The 26,238-nt window shown below is 33.9% G+C and overlaps 1 protein-coding gene across 2 annotated transcripts; it reads right to left on the bottom strand.

The window, feature by feature from the left end:
- Positions 1–1,965: 1,965 nt before the first annotated feature.
- Csk (C-terminal Src kinase) lies at positions 1,966–25,625 on the bottom strand. 2 transcript variants are annotated; one of them, XM_083141010.1, is made up of 11 exons: positions 25,401–25,625; positions 19,139–19,227; positions 16,247–16,386; positions 14,127–14,346; positions 11,190–11,324; positions 9,893–10,029; positions 7,615–7,776; positions 5,793–5,988; positions 4,229–4,315; positions 3,858–3,950; positions 1,966–2,142 (listed from the first exon to the last, which is right to left on the bottom strand). In XM_083141010.1, the coding sequence occupies exons 2-11, from the start codon at positions 19,172–19,174 to the stop codon at positions 2,059–2,061; spliced, it is 1,290 nt and encodes a 429-aa protein (XP_082997136.1). In that variant the 5' UTR covers positions 19,175–19,227; positions 25,401–25,625; the 3' UTR covers positions 1,966–2,058. The 2 variants fall into 2 exon arrangements, with proteins under 2 accessions (XP_082997136.1, XP_082997137.1); XM_083141011.1 differs by lacking the exon at positions 25,401–25,625 and adding an exon at positions 24,797–24,982.
- Between the last annotated feature and the right edge of the window lie 613 nt (positions 25,626–26,238).

The following is a 26,238-nucleotide window of genomic DNA, read 5'->3' as shown; positions in this document are numbered from 1 at the left end:
CAAAGTAACTCCACATTTAATTTCAAATAGCAACTAACATTGTATTATTGAAAGATTTCCTGCACAGAACACAACCTGATTGAGCATCAGTGCCATGTTAATCCAGGAACAACAATGAGATGTCATTTTACTGAAGTAATAATAGCTATGTGATACACATCAAGTAATAAAAAAAATGTTTATCTTTTAACAAATTTGTAAGTATTCCACTGGGTTTTAGCTTTGCATAATCACAGCAAGCATTATCAAAGATGTAAAATTATAGTTAATGTAATTGTCTTAAGCCATCATAAAATCAGTTACCCACCCATAAATATTTTAAGAACAGAACAACACTTTGAAACTTCAGACTTAGGGGAAATAATTTAACTCTGCTTTATCTGGATTACATTGAAGATTACTTTTTTTTTTAACATGCCAACACTATATGAGTATACATATTACCAATATGCGTTGGAAGGGGGCATGCCAGGGGATTCCATCCAGCACTAGATCTGAGTGCTCATACATATAGAAATAATAATAATTAATAATGTCAAATAGAAGAAAAATTTAAAATAATATAAGTACAAGGTAATTTTCTCAAACAAATATCTTCCTGGGAAATTCACTATTCCACGGTTTGTTTTGCTGAATTTTTGTTGCCTTTTGCAACACATGAATTAGTATTTTCTTCTCCCTACATACATTTTAGTGGTTTATATTATAAAACTAAGTATTTAATATATGATGTCAAATTCCATTACGGATTCATCAGTTCCATCTTCGTGTACAAGGATTTCATGTGAAAAACATGAAGAATTTACTGATGGAAATTTTCTTTTTGTATGACCGTTTCCCATTAAATTTATTATATATTACTCTTTTCTTAACTAACTTCCTTCTATTATTCCCACACTGTCAGTTTCCCAAATGTTAGATGTGTTGTCATTTATTACACAGATGACATTTGAAAGCATGAAACAATACCTGCATCACAAACAAGTATTCATTTAAACATGTAATGATAATATTTGTATTACAATATTGAATAATTCTATTACATAGTTGTGAGGATAAGGATAAAATTTTACTACTAATAGGGATTCTTGGATCTGGTGCAGGAGGGGGTGTCCACTGGCAATTCCCCCTTGTTATTTTGCACCCTGCATACTACTAATGACAATGCCATATCAATTCAGAATTGACGATCTGCATTTAAAACATGCAAATTTTCAACACCTTGCATTGATAAAATGTAAAAATTACATTCAGTACAGAAATTTTCAATATTGAAGAAAGAAAAAGACTATCTCACCACAGAACAAACAGATGAATTCTTAAGGTTCTCTCACACAGCGGAAAAATACAAAACTTCACACATATGAAATACACTCCACAAATATACACTTTCCATAACATTACTGGATGATATTTTTTTTTTGATAATGAGGCTTGAGCAAAATGACTTCGAGGAATTCGTTTTTCACGTTGTTCTTTTTTTCTTTACAATTAACCACAACAGTTTATCTATCTGACAAGACATAAGAAATAATAATTAAAAGTAAATGAGATAAAAATATTCTTCTACTATTAACATAACAAATCACCGCTATAAATTATAATATACTGTACAAGATTTCTTTGGAATACTGTCACAGAAAACAATCCTAACAGTTATGTCCATATGTTACAAGTAAGAGAGGATACCAACACATCCAAACAAATATCCATTATGAAATACATAATAGTATATACACACAATGTACATATCATATATTTAATGCATGATTTTGGGACATTTTTATGCTTCTCGGTTGTCACATTTCTTGGATGAATACATTATATTCTCTCACGCTTTTTTTTACATACAAACATACACACACACATCCATGTATTATATCTCAAGAACTGCTCTTTCGTACGAGGGGAAAACGTTTCACTCTACTTTCACGAAATAAGATACCACCACTTTTTTTTTTGGGGGGGGGGAAGAAAATGGGAGGAATACCAGGATTACTAGTATGTCTGATTTCTTGGAAATATTTCTCCAACCAAAAACATACCACAAACCCTTTTTTACAGTGTTAATGTTCTGAGATTCCCAAGTTTAACTTTCACTTCTCGAAAGGTTGGTCTTTTCTCGGGGCTTAGGTCCCATGCCTGCAAAAAAAAATACATGAATTCAACAGTGTTAAAAAAAATATATATATACTCTCAGAAATACCTTGATACACAGTTATATATAGCAACTAGCAACTTATCTACTTGAAGAGTGAACAACGTGACATCTTTACTTACATTTAATCAAGTTTTACCTTCTATAAATCTGTTTCTGTTTAATCTTGTCCAATTCTTCTGATGGAGTATCCTTTTTACTATCAGATTAAAAATTATGAATACTCGAGTTTGGACTTCAATTGAAAATTAACCAGTAGATCTACATAAAAATGAGTTATATCAAAATTTAGCTTACTCAGTTCTATGTTATGCTATGGAAACCAAATTTTTTCAAGTATAGCTTCGATTATTTATCATCGTGAGAACAAAAAAAAAGTGCCAATTTTTTTTGGTGTTTCACAAACAACTGCTCTCTCTGAAATTCTATTAATAAAAAGCTTGTGGTCTGATAGTGATAAAATTTAAATACAGTGCAGGTAGAAAGGTTGTAAATACAATTGTTAATTTTCAGATTCTTTAAATTGGCCAAAAAAAGGTTCTTATAAATTTTGTGAAACAACTTTTTCTTAGTATTGATAGTCTTGTTTTGAAGCTTATAGCAGCTGCTTTTAAAACCAGTTATCACTGGAAACTCACATTGCAAAAACGATTTTATACAGCTTTTCATTCAACGGGGTAAAGATGTGTTGAACGTGGCAACAGCACCTGCAGTTTCCACAGTTCAACGGACATTGCTGTGGAAACAGTACATGCCGACACTGTGAGGGAAAGTTCATGAAGTGGGATGGTGCATCTCAAATTTCCATTTATAATCTTATGTAGTAATTTCATATCTCCAATGTATCTTCGAGATTCTGGGGTACTAATATGTAAGTTCTCAAGGAAGTCTCTCTTGGATAGGACTGATACTCCATTATCTAACGATGGAGATTAAACACTGTTGATCTTGGAAGTATGAGAATGGACAGCCATCGGTGAAAAGGGGGACACAAATTCGAGTTTCTGATCTTGGTGAATCTGTACAGTAGGACTAGCGTATGAACTGGTTTTTTTTATGATCGTTGAGATGTAATTTTTCGAAAGTGAGTTTCGATTGTTTGATTTGGTTTATTTTACTTCACTTTTCTGCCACTTTTGCAAAGATGAAGATGAGTGATGTGATGAAATCAAAGCAGGGAACACAAAGAACACCCATGCCCAGGCAGGGATTCGAACCTGGGACTTCTGGCATACTGTGCTAACCACTCTGCCACAGAGGCCAGCAAAGGTGAATTACAAGTTGACAAAGATACCAAGTTCTCAGTGGTGTGCTGGTGTGCTTCTTTTGTCAGAGGGGTCATTAAGTGTATAATTGCCTTCAAGAATGTTCTGTTTGAAAGAAATTGGTTACGAACAGAAATTTCGTATTGGCTCAACCATATTTCCTAAACCAACTACAGGAATGGCATACTGGTAACATGACTACCTTGTAAGCAAGAGTCCCAGACTCTATAATGGTGGAGAAATACTGGTTTAGATCACTTTAAACCGTACGTCTGGTCCCAATTAGCCTAAGTGTGCATAAAGTACACTTAACTCAAGGTCAAGCCCAACCACAGGAATAAAGCACACAGATTCCAGACACCCTGTAAGGCCAACATGCAACATTGTGCAGTGCTTCAACGTTATATTCATTCAACAATGGAAATACAACTCACCTGTCTCATAATTTCATATACTTCTGGAGGGCATCCTTCTGGGGCTTCCATCTTGTATCCTTTCTCCACATGTTTTACAACATCTGCCAGTGGCTGAAATACAATGTTTTGCTTTAGTGCATTATTTGCATTGAATGTAAAAAACTCTCTCTACACCCAACAATGAATGTAGGCAATACACACTTAGAAGAAAAGCAAATACAGTGGACTTTCAATATTACATTTATCAGTAGAGCAAGGTGAAAAAATTAAAATCCAGAGAAATTTTATAGCATTTTGCACTATAACCATGAGAATGAATATATGAAAAAAATGTAAAATTTGTGAACGTAAAATCTGGTTCCACCACATACTATTATTAAGATACTTACTATTCTAGGATAAGGCACTCTTCCAAAAGAATATATTTCCCACAATAAAATTCCAAAGCTCCACATATCAGATTTATTTGAAAATTTCTGTAATAAAAAAATAAAAAAGTATCAAAGGCTGTGCGAATGAAGGATGATAAAATACAGTAGCATATTTATTGCTTCTCCTAGGCCTCCCTGATGGCATATGAGTAACGTCGTCGCCTTGTAATCAGGGCTTCCCAGTTTCAATACCCGATGGAGGCACATAGTGGTTCAGATCCCAACTATGTTCAGTTCTACTAATTAGACTTTATGTGCATAAAGTGGACTAACAAAATCAAACTCATTGCTCCAATTTTCATCACACATATGCAGTCAAATTTGTCAGATTAGCATCCTGACGAGATGGGAGAGCTTAATTGATATTAAACAATACAGGCTTATCGATGTATCAGTACAATTGTCAATAATTGTATCCACAAAAGAATTCTATACGGACATCAAAGTACATTACAGGACCCTAGGAAATGCAGCAAAATATAAGAAAAAGGAAATTGGGCTTCACAATAACGTTGAAGCCAAACTAAAAATCAGAGATGACATTCAAAAAGTTTAAAAAAAAATGTCTAAACTGGTAGCAATGTTTTGGCATCAGGAGTGTTAGAAGACAAGTTGTAAGAAATAAACTCCAAGTATACATAAATGAATGTTTTAATATCTGTGTTAGGTATTAAATGGCAAGAAGTAATAACCAACCAGGAGCTATGGTAGAGAACAAACGAGTGTAGAAGAAATGGACATGTATGGGACAAACAATGAAACACAATAGTCACAATGTAGGAAAAATGGGCTTAGGTTGGAATCCACAAGATACAAGGTGAAGAGGAAGGCTCAGAAATGCTGATGGGAGATAAAACTGGTGGCACAGAACAGAATTCACTGGCATCTATTCACCAAGGCCATGTGCCTCCAAAGCACATTTTATTTTATTTCCTTACTTTGGTGCACCTTGGATTTCTAATAAAATACTGGTATTACCGGTATGTATATACACATCTGTGCACCTTAAATTAGAAGTATTTATTTCTCGAAATCTGAAACAATAATTAAAACAAAAATTACATTAGATGGTATTTTGAATTCAAAGAAATACGGTACTTCTATAAAAAGCAGGTAACTGAATGCACCATAATTGCCTTTGATACATAAAACTACTTCAAATTCTTGGTTATGTAAAATAGATTTTTAACTTCTAGCTTCCTTTTCTAAGACAAAGCCCATCATAGTTATACATCATAAAGTGTATACTATTTTATATCAGTACTTAGAAAATTTTAATGAAAAAATGCCATTAGCTTGACACTAGTATTCTGACCAGTTTTGTACTCTTTTATCTTGTTCTTAGGCTTCTTGCTGCCTTGATCATTGAATTAACAAAGTTGTACAAAACGTACACACTGTCTACTGAATTATGCAATACTTGTTACCATATAAACGGAGCACATATTCTACCACTCCATTTATCACAAGTTAAGAACAAGTTATTCATTCACAAAGAATATGAAGTACAATTAGAACTTACACTTTGTTTAAGAGCTTCTGGAGCAGTCCATTTAATTGGTAATTTTCCACCTTCCAAAGTGAAATTTTCTTCGTGGGCAAGACCAAAATCGGACACTTTCGCTATGCCATCCTCTGAAATCAACACATTTCGTGCAGCCAGGTCTCGATGTACGACTTTTCTCGATTCTAAATATTCCATTCCCGAACATGTATCACTGAAAACATAACAAAGAATAGTAAAGGTGAAAAATAAATTAAGTAAAGGGAATAATTTTGCACCAAATATTATTTTATGTGATTTGTTCTTCTTAAACTTATTCAATGGTTTCCATGTAGTTCTACATACAAATAAATATCCTATCCATTCTACCTTGCAGTTCTGGAAAATACTACAAGTGCATGCCTGCTTGTGTATATCAACTGTATCATATTTCCACTACACAATTTTATCAAGATGCTTCGAATTTTTACTTGCAGCAAATAATGTAATAACTTCAGTTATAGATTTTTGCAAAGTTAATTAATCTACACCAGTACCTGAAGATATTAAAATTTGATAAGATCTCTAGTTGAAAAATGGTTGCACGTTTCACAGTTGAGTTGATAGGTTCCAACAACATAAAAATATTATTTATTAACAACATTCCTTGTATAATTATTTATTTCATAAATACGGCATAACTTGCATCATATGTCATCATTTCACTAATTAGCTAAAGCCCAGTTTAGGTATGTAAGTACTTTTTTAAAGCACTCAATCTTTGACCACACCATGTGGCTACCTCAGAATTTAAGGCAAGAATAGTAAAACTTTAAAACATGTAAAAAGTAGATTATTTCTTTTTTGATTTTTTCAATTTGTTCTATTGCTATAACTATAACAGTGATTAAACTACAAATAAATGATTATTTATCTTGTAGTCTACGGTTATTACAAGCATAAAAACACAGTTTTTCGTTGTGAAGTTTCAGGAGAACACGTGCTCCCTTCAACAGACATTTTTTTTTAGTTTGATTAAAGATACAGTTATAACAATGGTTAAATTTTTTTTCAGAAAAAAGAATCAGTTATACAATGGATGTTGTCAATGTTACATTGTTGTAATATAGCAACTTAACTGTGAAACAAGAAGTCTGTTTTATTGTTATTTCGTTATTTCCGATAAAAAAAATTGATCTCACATGATTAAAAAGAGAAGGGTTTTTAAAAAAAAGTGATGGGAAACATAGATGTCTGGGAAGATTCGTTCATTGCAAAAGAACACTGGAATAAATTAAATAATGAAAATAGTAACATTGACCCACTATGGGTTTTTTTTTTCACATTTTCACAAGTGGAGTAAGCCACGATCTTTAAAATTTAATGCAACAGAAAACATCAAGAAACTCTGAGAAAGCAATGATGATATTTGGGATTTATAATTTTAAAAAAAAAATGTGATCAATTTTTTTATCTGAAATAAAAATAAAACGGATTGCTTGTTTCACAGTTAAGTTGCTATATTACAACAATGTAACATTGACAACATCCATTGTATAACTGATTCTTTCATGTTAGAAATTTTTAACTATTGTTATAACTGTATCTTTAATCAAACTAAAAATAAATGTCTGAAGAAGAGAGTGTGTGCTCTTAGCGTCACAACGAAAAACTGTTTTTTTATGCTTGTAATAACCATAGACTACAAGAGAAGTAATTCTACAATGCAAGCAATGCGTACATACAAGAAAAATTACAAATAAATGTCTGCCACAGGGTGTGTGGGCTCTCTCAAAATGTTACACCCAAAAAGATAACATGTTGTAAGAACTTTATACTAGAAAAAGCATTCCATACTTACAATGCAAAATTTATTTGGTCCTTTTTTGTTACATGTAACCTCCCTCTGGAACGTAAATAATCTACTAAGCTGCCTTTGCTCATATATTCCGTCACCAGATAAATGTGTTTGTTGTTGAACACCAGGCCGAGAAGTTGCACTAAATTCTCATGCCTCAAAGACCTGTACAATAAAATAAACATCCAATGTGGTTCAATTGTAAAGGACTTATTCTTACTACTACAATACCTTCTCTGTCTTTCACAAGGATAAATACAAAATGCAATGTTTCTTAATCATTTCAATGCGTATTTCTAAATTCCTGGTGCCATTACCACTTACGCAGTGTACTATAATGATTTAAAAGTTACTTTCAATGCCAATATTAATGTTAACATTTAAGTATTATATACCTTCTTTATATCATGCAAGTCTTACAGCTATGCACAGTCTATAATGTGTTGCCATGAACGAAAAACTAAACTTTAATGAGAACATACCAGGTGTGCCGGTTAATAATTCTTAATTGATCCAAAAGAAAACAAGTGTATCTGGGGAGCTAGCTATACATTTTGCCCATCTGTCCGTCAAATTGTGGATGCCCTATCAGAAAAATTGTTCACATTTTGAGGGGATCCAGTCAGCAAGCCATTGTTCGACATCTTCGTAATTGTTGAAGTGTTGTTGGGAAAGTGAGTGAGACATCGATGAAAACAAGTGGTAGTCCGAAGGGGCTAAGTCTGGTGCATATGGCAGGTGGGGCAAGAATTCCCTGCCAAGTGCAGAAATGTTGTGTCTGACGCCTTTTGCTGTATGTGATGAGGCGTTGTCGTGCTGCAAAATCACTTTTCCGTGTCTTGTCGCCCAATCTGGATCTTTCCCATGGCATGAAGACGATCAGATATGGTTTGGCGACCAACATTTAACTTCTCTGCCAGTTGTTGTTGCATTTGCATATCGTCTTCGTCCAACAGTGCTTGCAATTTGGCTGGCCCGGGCGATCTTTGTCTTTCAAGTCGAAATCACCACTTTTGAATCGTTGAAACCAACGCACACACGCATCTTGCGTTAGGACATTGTTACTGTACGTTTCCACAAGGATACGATGGCTTTCACTCGCATTTTTCTTTTGATTGAACAAGAAAAGCAGGACGTGGCACACATGCTCCTTATTTGGTTTGAAGGTCGACATGTTTACCACACAAACCCAATATCACGATCACTTGCACTCGGTTGCACATGCACGGTGTTATGACAGGTACTGTCCTGGCAACACACTGACGTAACAGTCGAGTCTGTGCACCAACCCTTGCTTCCAGCGCCATCCAGTGATGAAATTAAGAATTATTAACCGGCACACCTGGTAACAGATACTAGTAAAAGAAAGCCATGTCTCATCTTGTTCTTCTGTAAAGGTTCACTGAAATACAAAAATAATCACCCATTAGCATAATTTTAAAATATTTTATCTCCCCTATTCTTGAACACTGCTCCCTTATGTGGACCACGGCTTTCCTGGATTGATTCTGTCCTCAGTTCATCCTTGCATTCTAAAAACTGTTTTGGTCATATTTGCTTCCCTGTGCTTCAGAATTTAGAGTACATATATTGTGGCCCCTGGTGTGTTCCTGGTAACTTGTTTCTAGTAACTTCTTAACTATTCTACAAACTGTAACAATAAACTAAATGTCTTCAAAGGGATAAAATTGAATACAATTTGCAATAATATGTTTAAATACATAAGAAATTAGAAGGAAAAAATTTATGTATAAAAACTAGAGCACAAAATCTGGATTTCAAATTATCTGATATCTCTTTTGGATGTAACGGGATAATCTGGACATCTGGATAATTGGGATATTCAAATAAATCAGAGGGAACAGGATTTGTAGAAAATCCACATAATGAAATACGAAAATGATGAATAAAAGAATATGTAGTTAGCCCGTAAAATGGATACACAATGAAACTGTTTGGATAATGCACACATCCTGATTTCCGAACATTTCGGATAATCCGAATACTATCTGAATAATTCAAATATTTGGATAATCCAAACAATTCGGACAATTTGGATAATCCACACATCCAGATATCAGAATATCCAATATCTGGATATTTGAAATCTGGATAGAAAATTATCTGATATTTGCATAAAATTATCCAGATTTGGCTATCCATGAAATAAATCCTTTAAAAAATTCTTCTTGTTACATTCATGAAAACCAATGTTTATTGTACCCAACCAAACGTTTTAATTAATACATTACAAATCCATTTAAACTGCCCATTTACTTACGTCATTAGGGAAGCTTCTGCTAAGAATTTTTGAGCTGCTTCGCAGGAATCTTTCAGCATTTTCACAGCAACTTTTTCTCCTCGAAGAATACCCAGCATCACATCCCCAAATTCCCCTTTGCCTATGGACTCCCTAAGCTGAAAAGCATAAATGCAGATTGGCAAACTTTAATCTTTATTTATGATACATGGTATACAGTCTATTAAAATCATAATTTACTAGAAAAATCCACAATTTACAAATGGACCATTCTGCACAGAATGAACCACAAGGTCCTGTGCAGCCATATTTGTTATTGTGTTTAATAGTAATAGAATCTTTACAAATGAACTGCCCTTTTCTTCTCTTATACTATTTACAGGAGTAAAGATTTAAAGAAAACTCAATGCCTAATTCTGTGCTTAAAATTATTGAAGATTATTGTAGAATTTTCAGAACAGTAAAAAAAAAATTCTCATCAGCTCTAGACAACATGGAATTATCAGGAAAACAGCTGAAATTCCTCATAATCATACCCAGACACTTGTATTATTTCAAAATATGCTCGAGGCAATTTAAACTCCTTTTTCTTGTATGTACGCATTGCTTGCATTGTAGAATTATTTATCTTGTAATCTATGGTTGTTACAAGCATAAAAACACAGTTTTTTGATGTGACGTTTCACAACGAAACAAACATCACAACAAAAACTGTGTTTTTATGCTTGTAACAAACCTAGACTACAAGATAAATAATTTAATCTGAAAGTACTATCATTACACAGGATAATTCATGTAAAACTAACAAATTTATTTTCAAATTACACTGGACATCTTGGAGACTAATACATTCCCAAGAGAGTAAGCTGGCCTCTGTGGTCGAGTGGTTAGCACAGCATGCTACAACTCCATGGGTCCTGTCCTAGGTATACACACATCTCTTAAGGAGGTCAATGAACCATTCAGGTTCTTCAAGGATCATTTGGAATTTTATATCAGATCAGTAGATTGGTGATTGATTTGGTATTTAAGTCCACTTTACGCATAGTAAGGCTAATTGGGACTGGACCTACAGTTTAAAGTGGGATCCAAACCTCTTGTGCCTCCAACAGGTATCGAACCCGGAACTCCTTGATTACAAGGCAACGACGCGACCACTGCACCATCGGGGAGGCCCCAGATCAATAGAATAACAGTTATCAGTAATTTTTTAATTGGTACTTTATCAGAATTGGCCATAATTTCATATCAGCTCATGTCTAATAGGAATCAACCTGTAGAAACAAATTAATTGTCCATATGTGCATGATACACTCACCTCCAATTCATGAGTCTGGATGACCCATCCTGCATCAACGAATGCCTGAGTATCGACAAAAAAGTCTGTTTTCCCCTTCTTTGGTAAGCTTTTCGTTAACTGTGTACACAACCCATCAGCATCTTGCTCATAATGCTGTAATAAACAAATAACACAATTAATTTCTCCAAAAAAAATTACCTAATTTTGTTAAAGTAAAACAAACTGCAACATTAGACAAAAGTTACTGAAAACGTATTTTGAATAGAAATTAATTCATGAAAATAAGAAATTTCCACAATGTGGATATTAAATTATTAAATGCTATTCTCAAGAGTATAAACAAAAGTGCAACCTAATTCGACATGAATACAAGTAACATGCGATTATAGCATGTCATTCATTCGCATAGTGAATGACAGTCTATCACTCGTCTTATTGGACAGGAAATGTACTAGTATAGAAACGTGAGGATGAGCTATCACGGAAGATGCCCAAAATTAAAATGACAGAGAAACAGAGCACTAATGTGAACAAGATAGAAAGTACAAATTATACAAGGAACGGAGAAAGTGAAAGCAGAAGAATGAGGACGTGACAGAATAAACAGAGAGGCTTAATCTCAATGCTGATTCTTCCAGAGAAAAGAGCATGATGGTGAATTTGATCATAATACAGAGTAGCATATTCTGTAGCATCCCACCTAACCTGAAGGAACATTAAAGCAGCAAATATACGAGTATGAGAATGTCATACTGAATCTTTTAAAGAATGAAGATTCCAAATCATATGTCATAAGAGGAGCAATGTATTCTTAAATAAAGTATGTCCTGATTATTGTAATGAGAAGAGGATGGGTAAAGTTGAGGAAGTTTGTTCCTAGGATTTCATTATTTATTGTTTGTATTTTTCTAAGCACGTAGTTTTGAAACATGTACTCCCCTCTTAAAAGGTTTAAATTCTTGTCAACATCAATGACATATTATTCCTCTTGCAATGCATGGTTGTTTCAAGCAATTAAGCACAGTTTTTGATGTAAAGTTTCAAGAAAACACACACACTCCGTTCATCAGGCATTTATTTTTAGTTTGAATATGTTAGTTATAACAATCGGATAAAATTTAACAAAAAAAACAACTGTTATACAATGAATCTTGTCAATAATGTTACATTGTAGGAACCTAACTCAAGTGAAACAACGGTTTCAAACTAAAAATAAATGTGTGAAGACAAATAATACTACAATGCAAGCAAAAAATAAATACTAAAAAAGAACTTGCTTCACAGTTAAAGTGGAATTAACATGTTTTGAAGATGCCAGATAGCCACTTCTCTCAGAATTACAAGTCAAAAGAAAAAAACAAAATTTTGGAAGACCATATTACCGATGGAATGATCATTTCTTGTAGTTGCAGAATGGGCTTTGGTTACCCAGTCCAGCAGAGGAAGAAGCTAAATTTATCCATTGTTATAACTGTAACATTATTCAAACTAAAAATAAATACCTGATGAAGGGAGTGTGTGTTCTCAAGAAACGTTACATCAAAAACTGTGTTAAAATGTGTATAATAACTAGAGCTCAGATTTCAATGTAATTACACATTCTATTCCTTTCTAGATACATGGCTTGAACAGAAAATGTCACCGAATTATATAACTGACATGATTTTGCAGAAGTTTTACGTTACATATTTACCAGGATATTATATATTTTACACATTTGCTAATTTACCATAAATAAAACAACAAATTTCAGAATTTTATCCAATCTTGATTCTTCTCCCTACATTTTGGACCTCTGAAACATGATGAAGAGAATTTGTAGCTCACATGATGTCATATTTTCTAATCAATGAGATGGATAGTGCTTACGGTCTCCTAAAATTGACTGCCAAATCGAAAGACAGGCTGAAGAAAAAAAAATGGGAACTGAATTTATTTTTTAAAGATCCTGGAGTCCCTCTCCCCCTCCCCTTTCCACTTCTGGCTACATATTTTAGGTTTAGGCAAAGCACCTAGAAACTTGGCATCGGTGGACAAGAAAGCCATTTTCTGTACGTAGCGAGTTACACAATATGTTCCCTTGTACAAAAAGTATAAAAGTAACTATGTATTTTCATTCAATTGTTCCTTCTGTAGACCTTTTTTTTTAAAAAAAAAAATGTTTCGAAAGTTACAAAGAGCTCTCTTAAGAAGTTCACTGTACTTTTTGACTCTGCACCGAAGCATCTAGTTGGTTGCATGGTGCAACACTGACTTGTCTAGTTTGTTGATTTGGAGTCAAGTAGTGTATTTGGTTTCTGCACCATTTGCACTATGCTCTGGGTCTGTGTGTGTGTGGTGTATTGTCACGTGGCGAGTGTTAACTAATCAAATAACCGTTTAAAGCAGCAAGACAGGCATTTGTTGAATCCTCTGAACTTGAACACCGCTTTCCATCTAGTTGGTTGAACGTCATTTCCTTGCACCAGCCTGACACTGGATACACCTGCACTGCACCGAGTGTTAAAAAGTGCAGTGAACTAGACGGGGCTTTAGATATTTACATGACTACAATAATTTGCGATGTGGAAGGTAATTAATAGTTGACAAAATAGAACACTGTGTGCTTTTTTGAGTTCATAAACTTGATAAAATTTTAATATGAACAACTTATGTCCTTAAAATTATGTTGAATACGTTCAAATAAAATAAATATCTAGCAGAATGCTTGAAATTGCTTGGATACTAGATTATTATTAATATTACATTTTCTTTGATAATACATATTTAGCTACATATCCTTTTGATAATACATATTTAGGTACATATTTTATGAATTATTGTTACATATTTATCTACATATTTTGTACTTTGATATTACATAAAAATCCGGGGTGTAGTAATAACCAAGCACTACAAGAGAAATAATTCTACAATACATACATACAAGAAGAACATCAATGACATATTTCTTACCTCCACAAGTTTGGCTAGATTCTCAAAATATTCTTCGTCGTCGATCGTCAGCTGATTATCTTTATACTTCACACGGTAATGCTCAACTTTCCCCTGGAAGCACACACACAGTGTGTAATCACCAGGAAAATTAGTTGATTCTCGTACAAGGAATAAACCATCTTCTTTTGGAGAGAGAAGTTGTTCTGCACGTTCGCGGGATATCTTGCCATGGAACCATCTGTTATATCAAAGTAATTACAAATAAAGAATTCCTGAGTTAATAACATTTCTTTTGTGTTTTGAAACCTCACAATTAAAAATACACAGAGTTTAAGACAGAAATTGGATGGTAAATGAACCCTTTTCAAGTGGGCCTGAAAATACAGTTTCTTAAATTTTTGTCTATCTCTGGGCAGTTCGTTGAGTGCCACCATTGGCACCAGAGTATGCTATGATTACTTCAAGCAGCTCCAGGATGCTGAAAATTTGTTTAATCGAGGGTTATTTATTTGCAGCGAACTTATATGAAGGCAAGATCTTCGAGTAGTCAGTACCTACAGAGATTTAGACACACTAGTACTTGTAGTAATATGCACACAATAATAATTAGGAACTTTACTCTTCATCAACCAGACCTAACATACTTTGTTATTCAATAAACACTGCGTTTTATCCTTTCTTTTTGTTCTATCCTTGCCAGGACAATTGTTTTTACACAAAGCTTACCTACACTTAAGCTAGACATCTCCATTCTTACACCATCTTTCCTATCTATTCATGCAATAATAAACACTATTAATTTATTTATGTTTTTAACTAATAATTATTATGAACAGAACTATAAATGATATAAATGTATTGATTATAAACATTTCCATTACTATTATCATTTCTGAGACACTTCGCTTCACCCCTTCCAACATGTATTTGTAGATACATATCTAACAGCACCAATCATTTGACATCTAACTTGTTTCTTGCTACCAGGTTTCATGACCAATTCGCCAGCTTTGGTGCCTAAATGTTAACACATTGGGGTCTCACAACGGGCATAGCCTGCAGTGCACTAAAAGTCAATATGGACGAACGACGGGCATAGCCCGTCCTGCAGTATGCAATCGCTTTGCTGATTGAATGACGGGCTATGCTCGTACTTCGTCTCATGCGCGTGTTCATTCAAGCCCCTCTGTTGAAATTCCGACCGCTAGGTGACTCGTGTGCTATTTTTATCTCGCACCTGCGACTGTTTGTTGTCGCGTTGATGTACTGTGCATTGTTTAGAATGGCGTAATTAGATCCAGACTGCATAGAGAATTCCGCCTCAGAGTTTGAAGTTAGCGACGATTTTGATGATGCAGATGAATTTGAAGATTTGGAAGGTAGGTTATATTCGTAATAATTATTGTCGACAATATAAACAGTGTTGCAAACTCTAGTATTTTATGAATGAAGTGAGAAGAGGTAATTTTTGTGGGTCTATTCATCTTGCCTCTTGCTTGATTCTCCTACATACATGTTTTTCCATTTATTATTTTGTATAGTGTATGTCAAATGAAAATTTGTTTTATTTATTTAGTTTATTTATTTATGTGTTTAATTTTTACAGATGACGCAGAACGAACTGACACATCGTCTGGTCCTGACCTGCAGCCACTTTTTCATACAAAAGATAATTACTTGTAATTTGTAATTATTCTTTGTTATGTGCACATAAGAAGTATTCTTATGCAAGATTCAAAAGATGTATTGATAGTTTATGTAGTTAATTATTGAAATTTCCAGATTACGAACTTAAAATATGTCTATGTTAACATTTGTTACAATGTTGTACTTTTTTCTTTCACAAAACATTGCTGAAAAAATATTAAAAAATGTCTGAAAATTAAAAGAAAATTTAACAAATTTTTGTTCATTGAAAAGAGGAAGTTTTGTAGATTTAAGAAATATGTGGTAAATAAAAACAAATTAAAAATATTTTTTTTATGATTTTTTGAAAAACAACCAAAAACCGCAGACCAGAGGTAACAATGCTGTATCATGAGGCCAGACCCAAATGTGTTAAGCATTAGTTGAAAAATGGTGCCTAGTTTCTAATCCTAATTTCTTAACATTACACAAGAATATACAGATCCACTTACGGCATAGCATTTAATTTAACTTCAGCCTTCTTCTGGGCGAATGTTGGAGATATTTTAGTCTCCCTTGTTTCCACATCTTGCTTGGCAGGTACCCAACCTGAATCTTGGAATGGGCTCACAATTGTCACAGGCTGAAAGCGCTGCAATCAATACAAATTTTTATGCATACATAAAAATCAAAACCAAAAATGCAATAAAAACAATACCAGTGGTATTAGCTTTGGAAAGTAACATTCAGAATTTAACAACCTGATGGTACTTTTCTGCAGTCATGGTCCTCAAAATACACTACGGCATCATCACAAAATTAAATATCCTAGAAATTATGCAAAATGTTAATTTTGTATTAATTCTACAGCAGAATTATGTTGTGTTTTATTTTATGCTATGTGCGCTTCCTTTTATAACATATAGCTCAATAATAAAAAGACATATATTGTCATTGCCTAATCATTTAAATTCACGGTAAATTAGATTGAAGCTGTGTTTGTATTATATTATTTTTATCGATACTATGTATTTAAAGTCATACCTTATTTACTATCATATGGATTTGATATTTGTATAAATTGTGTAATTAATCTTAGTGTTCATCGTCTATTGTGCAATGTATAATATGTTTGTATCTGAAAGTATTTAGCAGTACTCTGTTGTGATTGTACTATATTGTGTTTGTGTTTTGTTCTGTTACTTTGTGTAACATACCTACTGCCATTTTTATCTTTTCTTTTTTTTATCTTTTGCTTTGTATTTTGTAATATTGTAATTCTGCTGTTTTGTAGTTTTGTATTTTTGTAATTTTTAAAATGTATATTTAATCTTTATTATAAATATTTTTAATATGATTCTTTGTAATTGGAACTACTGGTTCTGTTAAGGATCTTTTGCTAAATAAATAAATAAATAAATAAACTTATGTTGGATCGATTCATTTGGGTTATTTAAGTCGCTTTTCTGACACTTTTAGCTAATTGCAATGATGGTGATGATGATACAGTGGTACCTTGATTCTACATTATTCAGGGGACCAAGGCGAAAAAAATTTAAAATGCGGAAAAATGTAAAATCAAGGAAAATTTCTTAACATTTTCCTATGTTGGGACCATCAAGATTGAATGTGTAATATGGGAAAATGTAAAATCAGGGTTTCACTGTATGATGAAACAAAGAACACCTATGCACAGGGCGGAATTTGAACCCAGGACCAACTTATGTTGAAGTATGTACGTTACAAGGCCAGGAACCCTTCATTGCAAGACAACAGCATTAGAACTACACCATTAGAGGCACCTGCTACGTTTAATCTAATCTGTACCAACTTTGCATCAAGAAAACAGAGATCTTGCATTGAATTTTGAAACAAGTAAGGGGCTAGGACAACCACCCTAAATGTACCACGATCGAATCCCAGTCAGGGCAAGGATGTTCTTTGTGAATATCCCTTCATCAATTTCATCAGTCATCCTCATCTTAACGATTAGCCAAAAGTGGCAGAAAAGCAAAGTCAAATACACCAAATCAAACCATCAATAAATAGTACCTGTGAAGGACATGGACATTAATGCACAAATCTTCTTTTTACAAAACATAAATGATGATTTCATGGAAATACCTTGTATCAATGACTCTTTTCTTGCCAATTTCAAAAATGCCCTCAAAAATTTGCTGCATCATGTTGGGTTTTTGCACAAATTTAGTTTTGAAAATCTAAATCTATATATTTTAATTATTTTAGTATTTTTTAATATTTTTAGATCTTGATATTGCTTTACAGCAGATGGTTGGGGTAGAAAAATACAGTGTATCCAGTCACCATAGCACCTGAATTTTCAAATTCAGTTCTAAATTTTTAATACTTCAAATTTGTTTATAGAAACTTCCACTGCCTCTTTTTTTTAAAAAAATAACGAGTACAGAATGTGTTCTTTAATGTTTGTGTGTTTTCTGTATCATGTGTTTCATTAAATCAGAAGAATAAACATGCCATTATACATTTTGGTAAAGGTTCAGATTGTTTTATGATTTTTTTTTCAAATTCTCCCAGAAGGAAGACTAATTTATTGTAGAATTTTCACAATCATTATCACATGAAATTTGAACCTTCCTTAAAGTAATGAGCACTGTTTGGATTTCGAAAAAAGTTATTTGTGTCGAAAATAAATAAATTAAATAATACCATAAGCAAGCATGCATGCTTCCCATGGACAAGCAACTGTAAGTATCGTAGACTAGTGGGAAAGAATGTAGAAGTAAATCGGAACCTTAGTAGAATGCATTTAGGGACTTTATTTGAATGCTAAGAGAACCAAACCTTAAGTAATCGCTAAAACTCTGCAGTATGTGTTAACAGAAGTAAATCAAAATCGAACCACGTTAAAATTGCATTCGTAGCATGATGAAATCGCAACAAAACGAAAAGAACTTGGGCCTAAATTTTTGCACAGTTGCTAGCTGAATTTTCAAATCTGCAGTGACATGGTAGAGTCTGCCATATATAATGGCATGTATTGCATGGTTATTCATGATGTTAATGTAGAGCCTTCTATTAATCCAATCTTGTATTAATAAATAAATTAAATGTTTTAAGATCACATATCATAGCTTATCTTACTTGGATTCTTGGCTTTCTTAGTCTGGATTTAAAATAATTTAAAAAAGTGGCTCCTGAGAAAAAGGAGCTGGTGTCTGAATTATTTTTTAGTTTTTCTTACACCTGACAGATGGCAGTCAACCATTGTTTTGCTGTTAATGAAAAAGTGAATTGTTTTCTGTTTGAACAGGCAGCTTCTTTCAAATGGTAAATTTATGTCGTCATAATCATGTAAATATATACAGCATGCACATGCCTCTTAAAATGTACATGCTATTACAAGTAACATTTCTTGACCATACCTGTGTTAATGCTGTATTTTGTAGATTCTGGTTCATCACTGCTTTTCTCCATTAAAGTTCAAAATGATCCTTCACTTGTAAATTACATTCTGCGAAAAGAATAAAAAAATAATTAGTTGCTTACACACACATCTACTTTCATTCAAATCTTGCACAATTTGCAAGAATCGTTTTGAATAATTTAAACAGAATACCTCTGTAATTGTATTTCTTCCATTTAAACCTTACATATGTACTCAACAACAGAAAACAGGAGTACATATTAACAAATTACGCTAATGAAACAAGTCCAATGGAAAGAGTTCAACTTATCATAAACATCCTTTTCGTATTGTGCTTAATTACTTATCATTGTTTATCTACTTCACTTCAATAATTATGGTAAGAAAGATGAATTGCGAAATGTCTTAGGACTTGTCAACAGGAATCACATCGCACACTGCTCAATTTTTGATTGCTGGTGTTTTAATGAATAAGTTAGATCTACTAGTTTGGGGGAATGTTTTCCAGAAAAATGAAGGGGCCCTTGACCGACTAATGCTGAATTATTTTTTAATTGATAGATTTTTATCTTGTACATAATAGAAAATGTTTCAAGGTATGGAAACCACAAATGACCTAGATATTTGATCCTAAGTTAAGCGCACACAACTAAAAAAAAACAACTTCTAGCTCAGAGTATTTTCACCATTTTTTATTTGTAAAAACCAGTTATATGCATACTCAAATAGCGACAAACATGTGCAAATGATAATGTCACCAAACTTAACACTCTTAACCTAACATGATTATCAAAAAATTGCTATCAGTGCCAAACCTTACCCTCCAAATGATATTTTCATTTTGTAAGTTATCAGTTCTCATGTTTACATTATTTTAAAATACATTTTAATGTATGTTAATTAATATTTATTGTATCCAGAGGGATATCACAATGAAATTTTAGAACATATATGTATGAAGTTAAAATTATAGATAAGACTTGCCAATAGTCAGTGAAGTTTGCAGGAGATGGACACTTCATATTTTCTACAACATTTCTAGGGTATCGGTTCAGATTGTTTTATGATTTTTTTTTTTCAAATTCTCCTAGCAGGAAGACTAATTACACTGTTCTTCACACATTTTGTTACAGAAATGAAAGTACCCATTCTTTACTAATCTGAGGATGCTGGATGCTGAACACAGAAATGACATTAAAAAAGTTTGATTGGCTCTTGTTTCGACAAAACAGAATGGTATGGGGATGAGGGGGCACATTCAAGTGACCCAGCTCAACTCCAGTATATATGGCAACACTGCTGATGGTCTGGCATGTCACATTCCAGTATATCACACTAACCTTTGCTGTTTCAGATCACCTCAACATTGGACATTTGCATTCAGTTGTGCAGTGTCTCCAGAGTATTGTTAGATTTCAAATATGCTATACACAGTGCCGTGGCAACACTGGTGGTTATTTGGCAACATATCATCCCAACAACAGCACTACATTCCGACAATTCATGTAATCAGGGAAGAATTTCATCACCCTTCGCTGCTAGCAAACCACACAAGATAACTAACTCTCTCTCTCTCTCTAGCCTTTTTAAACCCGAAGGTTTATGGCTGCAGCAACACAGGCCTTCCATCTGTCCCTATCCTGGGCAGAATCAATTCAATCTTTTTCATCTTTACCGATTTCCTTAGATCCATCCCAACATTATCTCTCCATCTTCGTCTTGGCCTTCCTACAGGTCTCTTACCATCAGGTTTCCAAACAAGAATCCTGTAAACCACAGGTAACATAGGACAAATTAAATGGCCTAATCAGGGACTTAGAACTTCCCAAAAATAAAGCCGAATTGTTGGCAGTACAGCTGCAACAATGGAAATCACCTGACAGATGATGTGAAGGTACTACTCCCTACAGAAAAAAAGAATTTCTTCCATTTTTCGAAACAAAACGGGGCCTGTGTGCCTGACTGTGTGCCATGACAAAGACAAAAGCATCCTTGCATCAATGAATATATCACCTATGACTGTGTACTGGAGATTTTTTATTGATTCTTCCAAGTTGTCTTAAAGCAGTTTGCTGCACAACAGCATGCAATGCTCTAACTTCGTTTCCCGTTGTCTATGTACAAGGAAACTTATGAAAACATGTAAAAAATTCTTCAGTAATGGTGAGTGAATGGAATGAATTTCGACAAGTGTGTCATAATTTTATGGGTAGCAGGAGAGCAAAGAACTATGAAAAATATTCTGACGTCTTACAAGAAGACTGGGTGGGAATTCAACATCACTTAACCACCATCCCGAATGTTGGGATTTAAAAGATTTCCCATCCCGACCCAAAAAAGTTTTGTCCCGCAGAACCCTAGTTTTTATTGTTCAAGGAATCTACAGTACTTCTGTAAAGGATATTTTCTCCTACACAACAGAAAAACATTCCTGTCGAGGATTCAGTAACCATTTATTTTAAGACCACCCACAGGATTTTGTGTGTGTGTGGGGGGGATAGATCAAAGTGGAGGAAACATAGAGGTATGCTTTCCCCAGTTAAGAGAATTATCATAAAGCATCACCATCACTAAGTTAATTTGCATAGATGCTTAATCTGTCTTTCACGGTGTAATTTCAAAATTTGAATTGTATTAATTCTTCCCAGATATCTCGGATGGGAGGATGGACAAGTTCCCAACCTCCTTCAGCGGGCACTCTTAATATATTTATCAAGTTCTGCCCACATTGCTTATGTTTTATGTAACATAAATTATGCTTATCTTGAAAATAAGAGCCAATGCATGGCTTATGGGTAATATGACTTATGACATAACTTCAAATTAAGAGAGAATCTCAGAAAATGAAGTACATATGAGTGTTCAGGACGTCAATTTCAGTAAGAAACAGCTACTATCCTTTCTGTCACAGAAAAAAGTGAAAATTCATAGAACAGTGTTGTTGTAGAATTTTGGCAATCATTGTCACATGAAATCTAAACCTTCCTTAAAGTAATAAGCACTGTTTGGATTTCCAAAAAAGTTATATATGTTGAAAAAAAACAACTTAAAAATTACCTTACACAAACATGTGTTCTTCCCATGGACAATGTATTTTCCATTGGCAAGCAACTGTAAGTATCATAGACTAGTGGGAATGAATGTAGAAGTAAATCGGAAGCTTAGTCGAATGCATTTAGGCATTTTATTTTAATGCTAAGAGAACCAAACCAGGCCTAACTACGAAAGCATATATTGAACAAAATCTTAAGTAATCGCTAAAACTCCACAGTATGTATTAACAGAAGTAAATCGAAATCAAACCATGGAAAAATTGCATTCGTAGCATGAAGAAATCACAATAAAACAAAAGGAACTTGGGCCCATTCTAGATATTCCTGGGATAAATGTCTCAATTCTGTGCAGGTGCGTAACCAAGGTAGACATATCTCACCATGATATTCTTGTAATTGCAGAGATGTTATCAAGACAATGGGAGTAAAGAGAATGCATCTGAAGTACAGTCTCAGAAGGAAAATAATGTAACAATTTTCTTACGTAATCTTTTTGAATGCCTTACTTTTAAAATTATTACGTTTATGAACATAAAATCAGAACTTCGTAGCAGAAGAATATAAAAAAAGTCAAATAGATAAAATTTATAGAAATAGAACTGTTCCTTCTAGAGCTGAGCCGATATGAATACCGATTCCAACCGATACTTGCATAATTCCAGTAAAATAACAAAGGCTAGTTACTGAGCCACAAAAATCATCACATCACATTCTAGCAATGACATCATATACTCCCAAATTATACGCATAGCATTACGTAACTTAAAATTTCCTGTGATATTTTATGTTAACTTCTTTCTGCCCCCAGAGGATGCAAAAGAAGAAGTAGTTTTTGAAATGTTGAAAGCATAAAGTGTTGCAGATACACTGAAAAAAATCAGTGGATTATTATAAGTGTCCCTGCTTCATTTCATGATCCCCAATTTCATTATAAATGTATTTAAGGGGAGAGAAAGTGTGTAAAATGACATTTATCTAGTGCATGTAGCCAGAGGGAAGGCTGTAGCAACTCCCGAATTCCTTCAAATATCTAATTTAAATAGTGTATGGTGGTAATTAATGTTACTTCATTAGCAGGAGTAAACATCTTGCAAAATAAATTGTTATATATTAAATATATGTAAATTCAACTTCAGTTCTTCGACCCTCCTCTTTTTCGTCTTTAGGGTGGCTAATGATAAGAAATGAGCCCCCTCCGAGATGAATTTCCGGCCACAGGCCTGTGTATATCATACAGCTTGCACAAGGAATGCGAAATGAATACAAATGTAAACATTTTTATCCACTGGATTAACCTTGGGGGGGGGGGGAGGAAAATGATGGAAAAACGTACACAAATACAGCAATATATTTAATGCTCATTTGCAGCTCTGTATATGCCCTGCTGTCCATTATTCTCTGTCATTTGCAATAAAAATAAGTCACTGCAGTGTCGGCATCGGGCAGCAGTCACACAGAAGGTAGAGCACAAGAAGAAAACCCACAACCTTCACTCCCACAGTGACATTCATCCCTTTTCCAGGAACTCGGAATAAGATTAGCATTATAATAATGGTTTTGGAAACTTCACGATCTCAACTGACGAGTTTGCGAGCAAGAGTTGGCAATGGTTCCTTTTATGTCCACATTGCGTTGACCACCAGGCACTTACATGCCTCCAATGTCACGTTTGGGCGCAGCTCTTTCGCTTTAGCCCTGCCTTTGATCTTGTCATCTGCTTCCCAGGAGGGTGCAACATTTGGTACTATTATAGTATGGGGGTGACACCTATAAATCATATATTTCGCACTTTTTTATATTTCTAATGTACTATTTTGGAATGCGGAACATTTCCTAAGGTGAAATAATGCATTTCTAACTAAGATAATGTCTATTTCTTACATTTACGAGTACTTACTGTTACTTGTTATTTCGATTCTGTAACTCACATTATGGCGACAGTGTACTGGTTCATTGCACGTTATGTAAGTGTTTTGTCGATTTATGCAGTGTTGCAACCTCGTCCACCGGAAAATACCAATTTTTGTGCAAGGTTTTGAAATTATGCTAATACCTCGCAAACCATTGACGTTAGCCCCAAAAACCATTGATGTTAGCCCCAAAAACCATTCACGTTAGCCCCAAAAACCCTTTTTCCGTAAGGTTAGGTTAGGTTAAGTTAGGTTAGGCAAGCAGTTAAAAAAATAATTTAAAAAATAAAAATACTAGACACGTCATGTTCTAGTGAAAACACGGCGAGTTTGAAACACTGACTACGGGATTAAGGCATGTATTGTGCTCTCGTGCAGAAAGCAAATGGCGGCAGCAGAAACAGCAATATTTTCGCAGAAAACAACATGTATTCGCATTAAAATGGATCAAAACTACATTCACGAACTTCCGTAAGTACTTTCTCCTGTAAATTTGAAGAAATCCGTCACCCCTATACTATAATGTTACCCAACATTTGTACATGGATTTCTTGTGTGAGACTCCAACCTGTCACAAGGAAGGGTGAACGAACCTTTGAAAAGGACAGATCTTGACAAATGGGTTGTTTCTCTTGGGCGCTCTAGCCACTCAAAATCTTTGGTATCGGCGAAAAAAATTTAACCAATACTTACCGATACTCCTGGTATCAGCCGATACCGGGCTCGATTTATAGGTATCGGCTCAGACTTAGTTCCTTCCTTACTCATCCATAATCCGAGTGTTAATATGCCCTGTGATTGTCTATTAATAATAATCACTGATGAATATTTCTGTAGTTTTCATATATCGTAAAACCGGTAAAGGTGAGAATTTTATAACAGGTGAGGTACTTTTGTGACACACCTATCTGATAATAATAATAATAAATCAAGACCCCCCTAACTCCAATTACAAACATATTCACGATTCTATATTGCTAATTATGTTGTAGATAGCAAAAACACATCGTATGAGAAGAATCAATGATGTAACGGGTGAGTCAGGGATGTTACTGAAATAATAACATAATGTTTTTCTTGCATTTAAAAAAATGAAATATAGAGTTGTCGCATAAGTGAAGGGAGCATTGAAAATCTCGCCTCATTACTTTCGTTCCAGAAATCAAACAAAATCATGTGGTATAAGGGCAACATATAGTAAAGTATGTAATCTATCCATGATAATCATTAGTATTATTCATTAAAATTACTTCAATTTACCCACAGACCTAATTAGAATAACCTAAATTCCACTGACCTCAACAACGTAAATCCCCTTTCGCTCATCTGACACGTATTTCACTTCTAACATATGGCTGTAGTTTTTATACTTGTATATATACTTCTGCACTTTATGCAAAGTTACTCAGCAACGTTTCGAGTTTCAACCTTCTAGAAATGAAAAATATTGCGTATAATATAAAACGTTCGCATCACAACACTCACGTCATGCCACCATCTTTAAAATTCACTTCGTGATTGCTACTTCCGGGCATATACAAGATATATTAAAACAAAAATATTCAAGGAAATTGCCTATATATTTAAAATGTTAGTGCTGAAAAACTTTCATCATGTATTTATTTTTTCTATAAACGATAAAATGAGTAATTTTTTTCTCTTAGCCCACACCCATACGTCATCACTTCCATTGTTGCCAGAAAATACTACTATAAATCATAACAATATGAGTCTAAAAAGAAACTGAAGCTAATGAAACTGCAAGTCGTAAGAAACATTTTTGCACAAGTTAAAATTCCAACCCCACAATGAATATATGGTGCATTTTAAAATTTTACCCATAATACAATGAGATTAGCATAGATATTATGTTTTTTTTTTGTTTTCGCGCACGCAGGCTGTCGTTTGGTGATCTAGCGGTCTGGAAAATCTTGTAGTGGCATAGAATTCTATGGTAGTGGTTAGAATTGAAGATTTAACATTTGTGTGGGATAGAATTTTCTTGGTCGGGACGGGAATTTTTTTTTTAATCCCGATATTCGGTACGGTAAATGTTCGAAATTTTCAACTTAAGTGATTGTTTTTGTATTTTTGGAATAAAAACAATCAATTTCCGATAAGTTCCAAACACTTAC

The sequence above is a fragment of the Lepisma saccharinum genome, chromosome 19 (genome assembly GCF_977018435.1).
Source record: "Lepisma saccharinum chromosome 19, izLepSacc3.1, whole genome shotgun sequence".
NCBI lineage: Eukaryota > Metazoa > Arthropoda > Insecta > Zygentoma > Lepismatidae > Lepisma > Lepisma saccharinum.
The sequence above is the reverse complement of the archived record's forward strand: the minus strand, read 5'-3'. Positions and strand labels throughout refer to the sequence as shown.

Bases quoted from the DNA above. Each gene is read 5' to 3' on its own strand.
- Csk (XM_083141010.1), bottom strand. From the start codon at position 19,174: ATGAACCAGAATCTACAAAATACAGCATTAACACAG. The intron at 14,347-16,246 runs GTAAGTGGATCT...TTGATATAACAG, and splicing joins GTTAAATTAAATGCTATGCC to ATGGTTCCATGGCAAGATAT. The intron at 4,316-5,792 runs GTAAGTTCTAAT...TTTTTATTACAG, and splicing joins CAGAAGCTCTTAAACAAAGT to AAATTTTCAAATAAATCTGA.